At 39.5% G+C, this 15,294-nt stretch overlaps 1 protein-coding gene across 1 annotated transcript in view; it reads right to left on the bottom strand.

The window, feature by feature from the left end:
- Positions 1 to 611: 611 nt before the first annotated feature.
- ABCB11 (ATP binding cassette subfamily B member 11) overlaps positions 612 to 15,294 on the bottom strand; it is a 116,420-nt gene continuing 101,737 nt past the window's right edge. The window contains exons 23-28 of the mRNA XM_033231222.1: positions 13,262 to 13,503; positions 10,878 to 11,034; positions 9,146 to 9,343; positions 5,667 to 5,873; positions 3,179 to 3,325; positions 612 to 2,341 (exon numbers count right to left, since the gene is read on the bottom strand). Coding sequence (XP_033087113.1) covers positions 2,141 to 2,341; positions 3,179 to 3,325; positions 5,667 to 5,873; positions 9,146 to 9,343; positions 10,878 to 11,034; positions 13,262 to 13,503 — 1,152 coding nt within the window. The 3' untranslated portion in view covers positions 612 to 2,140. The remainder of the gene's footprint in view (positions 2,342 to 3,178; positions 3,326 to 5,666; positions 5,874 to 9,145; positions 9,344 to 10,877; positions 11,035 to 13,261; positions 13,504 to 15,294) is intronic.

Below are 15,294 nucleotides of genomic sequence, written 5' to 3'. Positions count from 1 at the left end.
ATAGGTCTGTGGGAACCATGGGTGCAGTGCTGCTCTCAAGGTTTTCATTTCCGTGACAAGAGCTCTTTTTCGTATGTTCATTTTTATTCATTCCTGTTTTTATTTAAATAGATGGAAATATCTTATCTTGACTCATTGAATACATTTATTACCACGTTTTGAGTGTTTTCCTAATCACTGCATTGGCTCTGTTAGTTCTACTTTCCTTTGTCCAGCTGTCCTATTGTTGCTTTTGCTTTATATGTTAAAATACTTCCTCAGTGTCTGGTGGTCCTTGGAAGTCAATTTCCATGCAAGAGGGAGACATCGAAAAGCCTGGGGAAGCTCTGATTAAGTGGGTGCTTGTTGACTGACAGGTGGGCTTCATAGGAGGGTAATATGGCTGGAAAATTTTCTTAGGATTCCAAGGATGGGGTCCTTGACTTCTTTTTTTTTTTTTTTTTTCGCTCTGTCGCCCAGGCTGGAGTGCAGTGGCGTGATCTCGGCTCACTGCAAGCTCTGACTCCTGGGTTCACGCCATTCTCCTGCCTCAGTCTCCCGAGTAGCTGGAACTACAGGCGCCTGCCACTATGTCCGGCTAATTTTTTTATATTTTTAGTAGAGACAGGGTTTCACCATATTAGCCAGGATGGTCTCGATCTCCTGACCTCGTGATCTGCCCACCTCGGCCTCCCAAAGTGGTGGGATTACAGGCGTGAGCCACCGCGCCTGGCCCAACCTCTTTTCTTAGATTGGCCACTTTCCCCAGAAAATCATTCTTCAATCTCCTGCCAGAGGAGAGGGGCTGGAAGTTCTTTTGTTCATACACAGCTTTACACGCACTCCTCCTGTCTCTTGTATGTTAGCTGCCCCTTCAACTGCACCTTGTGTCTCTAAGGGCGTACCTCCCTGTGAGCCTCCTCAGAGGGGTAGTATTCAGTCTCTCGCTGGAACTGGGGAAAGGCAGCCATCCTGCTGCAGGCAGGGCTTTGCAATTCTGTTTCCATACAGGCTTTTGGCCCATTCCTCTGTCTTCAGTCCCTCTGTGCCCTTGCCTCCTCCTTCCAGAAGGACCCAGTGTTTTTACATCTTGAACCTTTCTAAGGGTCTGTGGTACAAAACAGGACGTTTCTAGGCTCCCCGACTAACAGGTTACATTTTTGTTTTCTCTCATCTTGTAACTCTATTATCAGTTGTCCATTTGCTTTCTGGCTCCCAAGATTTTGCAAGTGGCATCACTGTGTTTTCTTCATTCTTCTAGATTCCTGCCACCTTTAGTTCTATGTCATTATGTGGTGTTTTGAGGGAGCAGGGGCAAACGACTGCTTTTCTGCCATATTTACTTCCTTTTTTGTATAACACCTTATGAAACTACAGCAAAGTAAAGTGCACTATTTTCATTTCATGAATAGAATTTTGTAGAAACTAAAAACAACAATCAGTATGCAGGGAGGTGCTGAGGAGTACAAGGCCTGGGAGAGAGTCCCCTGCTCCAGCCACACTGGCAGGTTCTCACAGTAATGGTAGCTTCGCCGCCCCTACACCCACTCTGAAGCTGAAGCATAATTCAACAGCCCTAACTGGAAGGCCTGTGCCAATGCTTTCCCTTTCGCCTCCTTCAGCCTGAGAGCATCCACCCCTTCCCTATCCTCAGCCTTAGAGACAAAGGAAGCTGGTTTGACGTAAAAGACAACTTTAGTCAAGAAACACAGGTGGTCTTCAGTCCTTCTGTTCTTTTCAAATTTGACCCTGGTCAAGCTCCAGAACTGTTTGTTGAATGCCTGTTATAGACCCGCCTCTGTGTGCACTGAGGTTTCAAAAATGCAAGACAGTTCTCTGCCCTTGAGGAGTTCAAAGTCTCACTTACTCCCTGATGTCTCACTAAGTCCCACATATTAATCAGGACTGGCTCCTGCACAGAGAAGCACTGAGTGGTGGCTGAGTCGCCACTTGACATTGGGTTTTCCCTTACATGGACCCTAGTTTCTTTCATTTTCTGTATATACATCTAAAGCAGAATTATTATGGAAGGTCATTAGAAATTAGGTTGGATTCTGATGTATGACAATGACTGTAAAAGTAAAATATTAACATTCTTCTTTAAAGAAAAAACAACCCCTGTAACTGGTGCATCACATGTGTCTGAGGTTCTTGCATTGGGTCAACTGATGGGGGATCCTGTGGTGACTAGTTTGTAGTAGGCTCCTTTTTGGGCCATCAGTTCTTCATGGGTTCCCTTTTCAATCACCACCCCCTGTGCCATGACAGCAATGATATCCGCGTTCTGGATGGTAGACAAGCGATGGGCAATGACAATGCAGGTCCGACCCTCTCTGGCTTTGTCTAGAGCAACCTGCACCGTCTGCAAAGAGAAGATAGAAAGTTAATGCAAAGATGCATGATTGCTCCCCAGCCCACCATCATGAGAGTTCAGTTAACATGACCTGAATAACAGTTCTATACTTGAGGGCAAACCCAAAGGTTTGACGTAAGAGAGGATTAAGTAAGTATTCTCTGAATGCAATGCATCAGTGATTTCAATGGCAGTGCACAGGCTAAGAAATTTCAGTGGAGCAAGAAGGAAGCAAACTATGAAGTCCCTATGTAATTTTACAATATTTGATGGTCTAGCTTCCTGAAATGAAACCAAGAAAACAATGGAGGGTGGCAGTTAAGTGGCCGTTCCTGATACTGCTCTTCATTGAAGACGTTTTAGCTCTCTCCAAAATGGAATCCCAATTGTTATGGCATTAATTATACATTTTAAATTTCATAATTGTGTTCTGCTCAATTGCATCTTCTTTCATGCAAACCACACATTAGATATTACCTCTTTCTTTGTGTTGTATGTGGCCTACCTTCTCTGTCACATACCTTTAGAACTATAAAATATTTATAACAGATAATCTAGATTATTTCACTTTATTCAAGAAAGGTGATCATTTGCCTTTGGAAAAAAATGTCACTTAGCCTAAAGAATCTTAAAAACAATTCTTATTTTAAAGGTAAAATATTTTATTTGAAGCAATTTTATATTAAATCACTTGCTCTGGATAATTGTCTTTTGGTTCCATAAAGTATTGCCAATTTCTACTGTTAATAAATCAGAAAATTGAAAATAATGCCATTTTATAAGGACAAATTTTACAGCAAAAGACTCATTTGTAATGATATAAGACTTTAGAAAATCAGTACTTACCTTTTCACTTTCTGTGTCTAAGGCAGAAGTGGCTTCATCTAGTAGCAAGATTTTAGGATCTCGTACAATGGCCCGAGCAATAGCAATGCGTTGTTTCTCCCCTCGAGAGAGTTGAGACCCCTGGGACCCAACATTAGTTTCATATTTCTGAAAAAAGTATGGTAAGTTTGAGAAATGGAAACAGTTATTGCTCCTGTGCTGTACAGAACTCATGTCAAGTTCTTCTCTGTAATTTAAATTATTTATTTGTTGAACTAGGGAATAGTGAGTGAATCCTCCTATAGGATGAAGGATGTCAAATCCACTTAGGAATATAAGAAAAACATGGAATTTGTGACCTTTGATGTGGGAAGCAAGGGGACTTTATTCCTCATTTCTGCATTTCTTTTAGGTGTATATTTTCAATCTCCTCCCTGTGTCCAGGTAAGAGCCCATATATGAGATCCTCCTTGATTTGAGACTGTCTGATTCTAGACTCTTATCTGGAAAAATCCTTCCAAGATGGACTAATCTCAAGAATGGAAATGTCTTTGTGAGATCTTCTGGTCCATTTCTGTATTAGGGAGGCGACAATCTGGAACACAGGCCTTGGTTGGAAGCTCCACTCTGCTGCTTACTAACTTGTGTTCATGAATAAATTATTTACATTTTTTTGAGCTGGCTAGTCATCTGAGGTGCAGTGTTAACACTCACTTCACATATTTATTGTGAGTTTTAGATAAAATTAGGAAGAAAAATCACTCATGCCTGGCATGGCTACATAAAAATTAGTTAACATTCACAGAGTGTTTACCATAGAGGTATTGTGCTAACTATTCTAGCTAGGTTATCATTTAATACACACAGAAACCATACCCACCCTATTTTTTTTATATTACAAAACTTAGGCACAGGGAGGTAAGAAAATGATGCGAGGACAAGTAACAAGCAGTGAAAGTGAAATCTGAATCCGGGTGAAAGTGAATCTGTCTCTCCTTTGAGTCCCTTGACTACTGCTCTTCCTGCCTTCCACAACAAGAGCTGTTTCCTTCCCCGGCTTCCCTTGCCTCCTGATGAAAGCTCCATCATACCAGGTGAGACCCATGAAAACCTGCTTTGTCCTTGTGGAGACAAAGCGCTCAGAGAAGGGTACCATGGGCAAGTCTGTATGAGGACAATGTAGTAAACCAGCTCCATGCCAATGCCTCGCCCCAAATGAGTAGGTGTTCAATAAGGGTTTGTGGGATAAATGCGTCTCCCAGGAGACACACAAGCTTTGCTTTTGAACTCTGGATTCAGCAAATAGTAATTTCCATGTGCTTATAGATTGGGCTAACAGGTAAGAACCGGGCCAAGAGCCTAACACTTGGGAGACTGTGAAAAGAGCAAACAAAAAGCCCTCCACAAACACCACAAAATTTATAAACATAATCACTTATAAAGAAAAACAATTTTCCCAGAGATATTTTAAAAAAGTAAGTAGAGAAGGTAAAAGGTAAAATTTGGCCCTACAATTTGGTTTCCATGTTTTAATTTTTCTTGTGATCAAAACTAAGAGGGACTTTTGGTGGATGGGAAAATGCAGAGACAATATTGTGTGAAATCTGGACTTGGCTCTGGCAAAGTAAGAGACACCAAGGCAGGTGCAACTTACCCACCACCCATGGTACACACTGCCAGGTAATGAAATAATGATGATGGCAGTAATACCAGCGGCAGCTTTCTTTGTGTGGCTATTAAGTGTGTTTTCTTCATTTTAACGTTATTTTCTTGCATTTTGCAGATGGAATAGACAGTCTCAGAAAGGATAATTGTCCCAAAGCTACGAAGCTACTAAGTGGCAAAGCTTGGATGCAAGCCCAGGTCAGCTCCAAATCTCAGGCTTTTCCCCACTATGCTAAACTAAAGCTCAATGCACAAAAAAATTCAACAAAAATAGCATCTGTTGCATTGGGCAATACAATACTTTCCAAAATTAAAGAGTATGTTGATGAAGGATATTTCTTTTGCTTAAAAAACTAAGACAGTCTGGGGGCACTGTGAGCTAAATTGTGTACCCTTTGACCTTCTAGAGCCACAATCATAATACAGATTGAATATTTCTTATCAGAAATGCGTGGGACCAGAAGTGTTTCAGATTTTGGACTTTTTCAGATTTTGGAATATCTGCATATAATGAGATATCTTGGGGATAGGACTCAAGTCTAACCACAAAATTCATGTTTCTTATCTACTTTATACACATAGCCCAGAAGTAAATTCCTACAATATTTTTAATAATTTTGTGATGAAACAAAGTTTTGACTGCATTTTGACTGTGGCCCATCATATGAGGTCAAGTATGAAATTTTCCACTTGTGGGATCATGTTGGCACTCAAACAGTTTTGAATTTTGGAAAATTTTGGATTTGGGATTTTCAGATTAGGGATGCTCAACCTGTACACTTTGATTGTTCTGCTTCTCCCCATCCTTGTCTCCCACAGGGAATGGCTCTGACTTCGTACTCACCTCTGGGAGTGACATGACAAAATCATGCAGCTGAGCCTGTTTTGCAGCTGCTATGACTCTTTCCACAGGAATTTCTTTGGTGTTGTCTCCATACTTGATATTGTCCATTATGCTACAGGCAAACAACACTGGTTCCTGGGAAACAATTCCAATGTTTGAGCGGAGGAACTGGATGTTTACTTTTTTGCTGTCATGCCCATCTATCATCTGCCAATAGAGGAGATGACAGGTCATTAAGTTTTCAGAATTTCAGCAGCAAGGAAAGCTCATATTCTAGCGTTAGGTGTTATGCAGGACATTTGGTTTGCTTAACAGACAGCAATCCCAAGGCTAAAATTACGGAATAAATTATGCTGCCTTTGACCTCTGGATGTAATGTCTATCAGGAGTGGCATCCATGTTAACACTAATCAGACTATGGTCCTATTTATTTCCTGAACTCTGGCTCTACAGGTGAAACAAATGAGAAAGACGCTCAGGTATTCAGGTAAGAAACAACTTCCCCTTACTTTGGTGCAGCACACTCTCTACAAATATACAGGGTTGCTCTATTTTGAGACTCATGAGTTATGGAAAGGATTTTTCTCTGGGAAGCTTTTGGGCAATATAAGGGTCAAACCTGTTTTCTTGATTTTACTAACGCCATTCTCTGAATAACTGAGATAATAAAACCAAGTAAAAAAGGAATACATTTATTCACTTAGTCAATCAACAAACATATATTTGAATCACCTGCCACAAAGCACCATCCTAAGCAGTCTATGTCTGCTACGTAAAGAAAATATTATCTCTGTTTCCTAGGAACTCACAGTCTAGTTAGGCAGTGAAGTCCAGGGACTTGAATATCTACCACATGAGCTGGTTCACAAAAAAGTCCTAGAATATTAAAGGCACAGTATGCCTAAGGTACTACTGTAAAGTATTTGGCCCTATTGTTTCAGAAAAAATGGTGATAAATGGTATGAACAGATTATATTTAAGATAATTACTAAGTAATGGAAAAAGCCAACACTATTAGAAAAAATATAAAGCGTTTCTCAATAACAATTAGCCCTGGCTTATCTTGCACTACTCATTTTCCATAGCACTTAAGTCTGCAAAACACAATTTAATAATTAAACACTGGGGCTGTTTGCTCATTCTTCTAAATGTGCTACATTGTAACCTCCTAGAAGACAGAAGACATGTTTCATGCTCCTTAGAATCTCCCACAGGGCCTCATGCAGTAACAGGCACATCATAGGCATCCAAATAAATGTTGAAAATATTGAATGCCTGCATTTGGTAGCTTAAGAGTAAAGAGGACTTTGAAAAAAACTTAAAAAGTGGTAGGTTTTCTGCTTAAAATGTATGTAGAAATGTTTTATGATGATATAACAAAATACAGTGAGCCTATGAAATGCAAGAAGTCATAATGGTTTCCTTATTGGCCTTGCTTTCTACCTGTGACCAAAACATTCACTGGGCATATTCAGATAAATATACTTAATATACATGTTAATGTTGAAAAAGTAAATATGAGGGATTCAGTTTCCTGTATCTTGCATAGTTCACAATCTATGTTGGCTGGAGGCATGACAGAACTGACATTTTGGAAAATTGAACTCTCTGACTTATTGGAATTATGCCTCTGGTTACAATGGGCTTTCTAGGTTCATCGGTTACCAAATACCTTCAAACAAATTAAAATCTTTATACCTCAACTTAATAACAGAAGTGATTATAAATTATAGGAAATCAACACTTAGTCCTTATTTTTATAACTTCCTGGATTCTGTCGATTTCTGTTTGCTTGTTTCCTTGCTTTGCTTTATGCAAGGAAATCTTTAGTTGCCTCTTTCAAGTTTTTCTCAGCATGTCTTTTCACAATGTTATCTGTCCTTGTTACACTAAAGATTATACTATTCAGGGAAGTCAGAAAGGCCACTTTCAAAATATTAGCATTCAACAGTGAATCAAGTATGGAGCAAAATAAAACATTTTCAGACCCATATCTATGAACGATTTCTTAGAAAATTGCTTGTGGATGAACTCCAACAAAGGGGGGTGAAAACTATGAAAAGGGAATTTATGGGAACTATGAAATAATGGATCTAATCCAAGGAAATATCACAGGGAACTCACAGGATGACAACTGTTCAACAGGCAAAGGTTGTAAGTGACAGAAATGAGGGAATAGATGGCCTGAGAGGGACACTGGAAGAACACAAAGGTTTTCATAAAGACAAAAAATACAGGAAAAAAAGAAATCTTTCAGAAAAACAATCAAGAAAAAATATAATACAAATGTAACTCACTATTTGACTAAGGGATGAACAATATTTACATAATCATTTAAAAAGCTGTCAATTGATTTTCAACTTTTAGAATCAACTTAGAGTGAAAGCAGGAAAGATAATATTATAAACAGAATGTGCTCTGAATTGTTGATAATAGTGCAGTTAGAACTTAAGAGGTAAAAGAAGGGTGTAAGAGGTGAAAATAAAGGTAGGATTGCTAACATTTTTATTTTAGAAAGTGAGAATTCAAGAGGAACTATCTACAGGTGGTGGAAGAGCAACGGAAGCAGATCAGAAGTTTACAAATTTATAAATAGAAGGTCTAAAAAACGATATAACTATATTGGGAGGAGGTAGGAAAAAGGAGGGGGTGGTGAGGGTAAGTAGATTTTTATCTCTTGAGAATAAATCACAGAGAGTCTAAATTTGTTAAATCATGAAACAGCAGGAGCACATTATTTAAAGACATAAAAGTAATTATCGGCAGATCAAAAAACATCAAGTGGTCAAAGATAGTTGCCTTTGGGAAGAGAAATGTGGAGTGGGAGTGTAAGCATAAAGCAGGGGGCGACTTTTCATTATAAATGTTTATTATTTGATTTTGTGACCTTCTGCATATATTACTTTTAAAGAAAGAAAAAAGGACAGAAAAGAGAAAGAAATGTTATGAAAAATAAATAGCAAAGCTATTCACCAAAATTTCAAATATCCTTGCCAAAGATTTGTGGTACACGGCTCTCAATCTGAGTTCCTTGCCTTATTTAGATTTCAGCTTCTTGAACAAGGATTGTCTTAGATCTTTTCATGCTAAATCTCCTTTCTTTTTCATTTATCATTATTTCCCTTATCACTCTACTTTTTTCATTCCTGGTCATTAGTTTCCTGATTAGTCTGCACTTTCTGCTCCATTTACGGGTAAATGAATGCTTCTATTAAATACACTCATCTCCAGCTTTGCAGTGTGCCCAGTTTTCTTTGCCTAACTGGTCAGCAGGCCATCTGGAACTGGGGAAAATCTGACATTAGAAATTGTGAGGGAGAATCAGGTGAAGCAGCAAATGACTGGGACTGGAAAATATGCATGGGGTAAGTGCCTAAGGCAAGCATTTTAAAGTGAGTCTGGCAAAGCAAAAACTTGAAGCCAAAAACTTGGAAAGAGTCTGCAGAAGGCCAAATTCTCAAAAAGGTTGCGTGGCTTACCACCTTTCCTTGATCAGGATCATAGAAACGTTCCAACAGCTGAATGCTGGTGCTTTTGCCACATCCACTGCTCCCAACAAATGCCAGTGTCTGCCCTGGACTAATCGACACCGAGAGACCATTCAGAACTTGCGTGTCAGGTCGAGAAGGATATGTAAATTTACAATCAACAAAATCAATCTTCCCCTGGAAGTTGTCCTGTGGATAGGAGGATCAAAATTAGAGATGCTCTTACTGGAGCCTAGAATATTGAAAACACACCTAAATCTTGAGTTTAAAATCCCTGCTTGAGATACCTTCAAACCATGCTGCCAAAATGCAAAGTATAGAGACAGCAACTTAATAAAAGGACATTCCATTTTCTATTCTGAAAGATGTAGTATAAAGGAAGGCTTGGGCAACAAAATTAAAGACATTTGACTCCCCCATTCCCAGTCTAACCTAAGGGAATTTTCTTGCCATCCATTCCTGACATTCTGAATAGAAGAGAATAGCTGGAAGATATTAAATCACAGAAGCCAGTAACTGTCCAAACCCTATAGCTTTGTTCCCCCAAAGACTAAAAATAATGTTACACTTAAAATGACCTAGAAAGAAAGTTACCTGAGGTCTGTACTGCAAAGGTGAATACTTTCTATTGTACTTTGGTGTGCTTAAAACTCTCTAACCTATAAACTCTAGAAATGGATAGACATTTAACAGACCACACAGAAACTTTACATTTACTGAACTGAAGGAGAAATTTTACCAATTTAGAAAGTTAACAGAATTTAGCTTAGCTTTACTGGTGTTTAGGTTTGCTTTGCTTTCTGGAACATACTAAAATTTTCAAACATAGGTAGAGAAGATTTAAAAATACGTATCTATCAATTAGAAGAAGATATTTTGTTGAGATTGAATTAATTTTCTGGACATCCACATAAGCTAAAACTTCAATCAAGATGAACATGAATTAAATCAACGTCATTGGACAGGAAGAATTGATTTTTCTAAATTCCGTATCAGAATATCAATAGAAAACACAGTGGTTAGGTAGATCTCAGAGGACAACTGGCTTCATTCATTCAGGAACTAAGTGTATTTTATATTACACAGAATTTAGCATTCATTGAATGTCATCGCCTTGTTCAAATGCCAGCTTTAGGAATAATTTTTGATGCTAATTTACTTTATTCCTTTTTAGGTATAAATCTACTGTGTGTCCACTCCGAGTATGTATGAATGAACCCATATACAGCAGGAATTTAGAAGCCAAGTGGTATTGTGTGGCCATCCCCAATGGCTGTCCTGCACACACACACACACACACACATACACACACACACATGCACGCACAACCTTACCCCTTATCAATACTTACACATTTTATTTATTTATTTTATTAGACTTTAACTTCTGGGGTAGATGTGCAGAATGTGCAGGTTTGTTACATACGTATACACATGGTGGTTTGCTGCACCCATCAACCCGTCATCTACATTAGGTATTTCTCCTAATGTTATCCCTCCCCTACACCCCGCCATCCCCTGACAGGCCCCAGTGTGTGATGTTCCCCGCTCTGTGTCCATGTGTTCTCATTGTTCAACTCCCACTTATGAGTGACAACATGCGGTGTTTGGTTTTCTGTTCTTGTGTTCGTTTGCTGAGAATTATGGTTTCCAGCTTCATCCCTATCCCTGCAAAGGACATGAACTTATCTCTTTTTATGGCTGCATAGTATTCCAATACTTACCCATTTTTCTCCTGCACTACTGTATACACTGATTGGGGGTTGTCGGTCCAGCAGTTCAAAAAAGCGTGCAGCTGATATTTTAGCTTTTGCATAACTTGGGGTGTAAGAGAAGGTTCTTCCAAGAGCTGTCGCACTCAGTACAACTGCAGAGATCACCCTGTAACCAGACAGATACACAGGCAGAGAGCAGGGAGGAGTGGTTGGTGTGATGACCTGAGGGCAGAAGTTTGGGGATCTAGCTCTGGTTCTGCTAGGAAAGGACCAAATATACTTGAGCAAGTCATTTTAGAATTGTCTGGGAATGGAGAGGGTGGTGTTTAAGAGATCAGCAGTTTTCAAACTGTGTTCTATGAAAAAGTGGTAAGAAGAGGACTGAACAAGCATGAAGAGGAGAGCTCAGACCTCCAAACCTTTATTTGACCACAATAGCTTCTTTTAAGAAAATTGTTTGAGGGGGAAAAAGACTTCTGAAGTTTTTTTCTTTTCTTTTCTTTTTTTTTTTTTAAGAAAAAGCAGGCTTGAAAGATCACCAGATTGAGCTGCTTTTTCTAGAATTATAACAGTTTTTTGAACCTATAATAGGTATATAAAAGATAATGATGGATTATATAAGCTTCAGTTCTGTACCAGGTATGTATATAATTTATGCTTCAGAGAGCAAGAGAGATGAGAGATAATTCTGTTGCTGTACAGACTATGATGTGAGTAGTAGCCCCCAAAGCTGTTCACCTGCACCGTCATGCACAGAGGGTCTGCCTGGGATGGGGATAGGGTAAGGGATGTGTCTTTGTGTGTCACACTGCTCAGTTCATAAGCAGGAATTGTTTTAGGCCAGAATTGCAAATCCAAACATCTCCAGGAGCCCAATTTAAAGCCTAAGGGAATGAAAAGCACTTGAAATGAAATGGAAAATGGTGGAAGATGACCTTCCAATTTTTAAAGTGAAGCCAGAAATTCAGATTTTTCTGTAGTCCCAGAATTTTTTTTTTTTTTTTTTTTGAGATGGAGTCTCACCCTGTCACCCCAGCTGGAGTGCAGTGGCATGATCTCAGCTCACTGCAGCCTCCGCCTCCTGGGTTCAAGCAATTCTCCAGCCTCAGCCTCCCGAGTAGCTGGGATTACAGGTACACACCACGACACCCGGCTATTTTTTTTGTATTTTTTGTAGAGACAGGATTTCGCCATGTTGGCCAGGCAAGTCTCAAACTCCTGACCTCAAGTGATCCACCCACCTTGGCCTCCCAAAGTGCTGAGATTACAGGCGTGAGCCACCGCACCCAGCCTGTAGCCCCAGATTTTTACACATTGGCAAACAATTATTCTAAAACCTTAATATAAACTAAATAAAAATAAGCCAATGGTTTGCGTTTTTTTCTAATTTAGATTAGTAGCTTTAAATATCAAAGATTTAGAAAAGAGAGACTTTCCTAGCTGGGTGGGTGTCGTGGAGCGGGAGAGAAGTGCTGAAAGAGATACCAGGTGAGAAGGCGGGACTCATGGCTAGAGAAGGAAACCCAAGAACAGATAGTCCTATAGGACCACTTTTCCTAATGCCCTCCAAACCTTTCTCAGACCATCTCCACCCTTACACCCGGCCCTCTCCCCGACCCATATACATGTGTACCTCATTCCCCAGTACCCTGACTCCCTTAGGCTTTCACCTCTGGAAATGTGAGAAATTGGACTCAAAGCTAATCTTATTAGAAAAGCAGGCTTTGGCTATACTAATGGAACATCATTTACCTGTATGGCCTATGCTGTCTCTGCCTAGGAGCAGTCAGCTGGGAACATGCCCTCTTTGCAAGAGAGGAGTTCAAATAAAACAGTTCTTTATGAACCATCTTAGCCAAGGCCTCTAGATTTTCTCAGCATTAACATCTGTGGCAGATTGTTTATAAACAATGATCGTATTAATTCACACTATCATGCATCCCTTTGCAACATGACTGTTTTACTCCTCTCATCAAAACGTGGATTCTATTTTTTTCTATTCCTTAAACCTGGGCTTGATGGTATGACTTTCTTTGGCCAAACAGAAAATTAGAAAGTCTCTTTGCACGGAGAGACTTGAAAAGTATTTGCACAGTGGGGCTTGCCCTCTTTTGTGGCACTTGGAACTCTGAGGCCATAATATGAAGAAAAGAAGCTCATCTGCTAGACAGGCCATGTGGAGACAGAAGAATACACAGAAGTCTGACTGAATCAGCCCAGGTCAGAAGAACCGCCCTGACGACCCACAGAATCTTGAAAAATAATTAATCCCAGCTATTGTAAGACACCAAGCTTGGGATTGTTTGTTAAGCAGCAAAAAAGCTAACTGACAGAACCAGGCTATTCCTTCCTTGTGTGTTAATCTTTTCTCATCTTGGCTGGATATTCCTCACCTGAACACGTAGCTGAAATGGAGCCCCTCATTGGGGATTAAGTAACCTCCATATCTGTAGGAAGCAGAATTCGCAACAAACATGATGCACTGGGAAAAGGCAAAGCAGAATCCATAAACATTGGCTTTCTGAATGGCTGTCTTGAGGGGCTTCTCCAGCTCAGTCTCAAGTGTTTCAATGAACCGCCTCTCCTTTCCAATTCCAGCAACAGTGCGGATGTTACTGAGGGCTTCATTTGTAATCTGAAGATCGAGAAAGAGTCTTAGGAATACAAGGGCAGAAATAACTCCTTTCATGACATTTCAATGGCTGCATGGATTAGATGGTGCAAATGGCAGAATGTGGTACAAATCAGAGAATGCATCATCTAGGAATACAAAGAAGTGGCTGGAGATCAAACCAACTGGACCATGAGATGATTTTTCAGTTAAATTCAAATTTCCCTTAATTCTAACATGGCATGGCTTTGTTGCCTCCACTTGTGGTGGAAGAGAGAAGGAAAAATAAAGGTATACAGTTATCCTTGGAAGCTTTTTAGCTGCTTCGTTAATTCATTTGAAATGTATAAAATGGTATCTTTAAACGTCTTCTGAGACAAAAGATTAATAATATACATTTAAAAATTAGATTATATTTTCTTAAAAAATTAATCTGGCCAAATATTATATAACTTAAATTAGTTTTAGTAGTAAACAGAACTAATTAAATTTATTTGCAAATAGTGTTTTAGGAAAAATGAGTATTTATACCTCTAGTGGTAAAACAATACTTTTTTTTCTATAACATTAAAAAATGTTTAAGTTGTATATATTTAGGGGGTATGAGTGCAGATTTCTTACAGGCATATATTGTGTAGTGGTGATATCTGGGCTTTTAGTGTACCCATCACCTGAATAAATTAATTTCATATACAATAGGTCATTTTTCAACCCTCACTCCCTCCCACCCTCCCTCCTTTTGTGGTCTTTAGTGTCTACATAAAAGATGTAGACATCTTCCACATCTTTATGTCCATCCATACCCACTAACATAACTTAAAATGAGTAGGAAATGTATCTTTTAGTCTATACTATGAATTCATATTTGTTTTAACCCACACTCTAGGGCAAGTAATCACTGTTTCTGAATTAGGGTCTTACCCTAAAAAGGCAGAAAGGTAGGCCCCTTTGTTCCATTAACATACGAAGTCCTTTTGGCTTCTGCCTACTTGAGCAGAGTTCACATTCTCTCTTTCAAAAGAGACAGAACCTAAGTTATTGTGAATTTGTTAAAAGAGTGTGTATATGTACGTGTGATTTCTTTCTTTTTTCTTTGCTTCCTTCTTCACTCCCTTCCTTCCTTCCTTCTTTCCTTTCCTTTTCTTTTTTCTTTCTTTCTTTTCATTTCTTTTCTTTCTTTCTTTTGTTCTTTCGTTCTTTCCCTTCCTCCCTTCCTTCCTTTCTTCTCTTTTTTTTTTTTTGATGGAGTTTTGTTCTTGTCACCTAGGCTGGAGTGCAGTGGCGTGATCTTGGCTCACTGCAACCTTCGTCTCCTGGTTTCAAGTGATTCTCCTGCCTCAGCCTCCCGAGTAGCTGGGATTACAGGAAACTGCCACCATGCCCAGATAATATTTGTCTTTTTAGTAGAGACCGGGTTTCACCATGTGGGCCAGACTGGTCTTGAACTCCTGACCTCAGGTGATCTGCCTACCTCGGCCTCCCAAAGTGTTGTAATTACAGGCATGAGCCACTGGCCTCCCAAAGTGCTGGGATTACAGGCATGAGCCACCGCCCCCAGCCTGTGTGATTTCTTATACTTGAGAAGTGTTTATGCCACCATCCCTCATTTACCCCCGAGGACAAGATATTAATTAGAACACACTTTAAAATGTGTAGCTAAAACCTAAGTGTATCCAAAACCTAAACTGCAGCTCATAATTCTAGTTGGGAAAGACACTTGCCCCAAGCCTGGGGGACACTAAAGTGTGAAGAGAAAAGGCGTGTGCCATTAAAACCATCATAGCTCCTCTGTATGTGGAAAGCATGGCTCAGGGA

Source organism: Trachypithecus francoisi, unplaced genomic scaffold, assembly GCF_009764315.1.
Source record: "Trachypithecus francoisi isolate TF-2019V2 unplaced genomic scaffold, Tfra_2.0 Lachesis_group13, whole genome shotgun sequence".
Taxonomy (NCBI): Eukaryota; Metazoa; Chordata; class Mammalia; order Primates; family Cercopithecidae; genus Trachypithecus; species Trachypithecus francoisi.
Note: the sequence above shows the minus strand (reverse complement) of the source record. Positions and strands in the feature narration are given on the sequence as shown.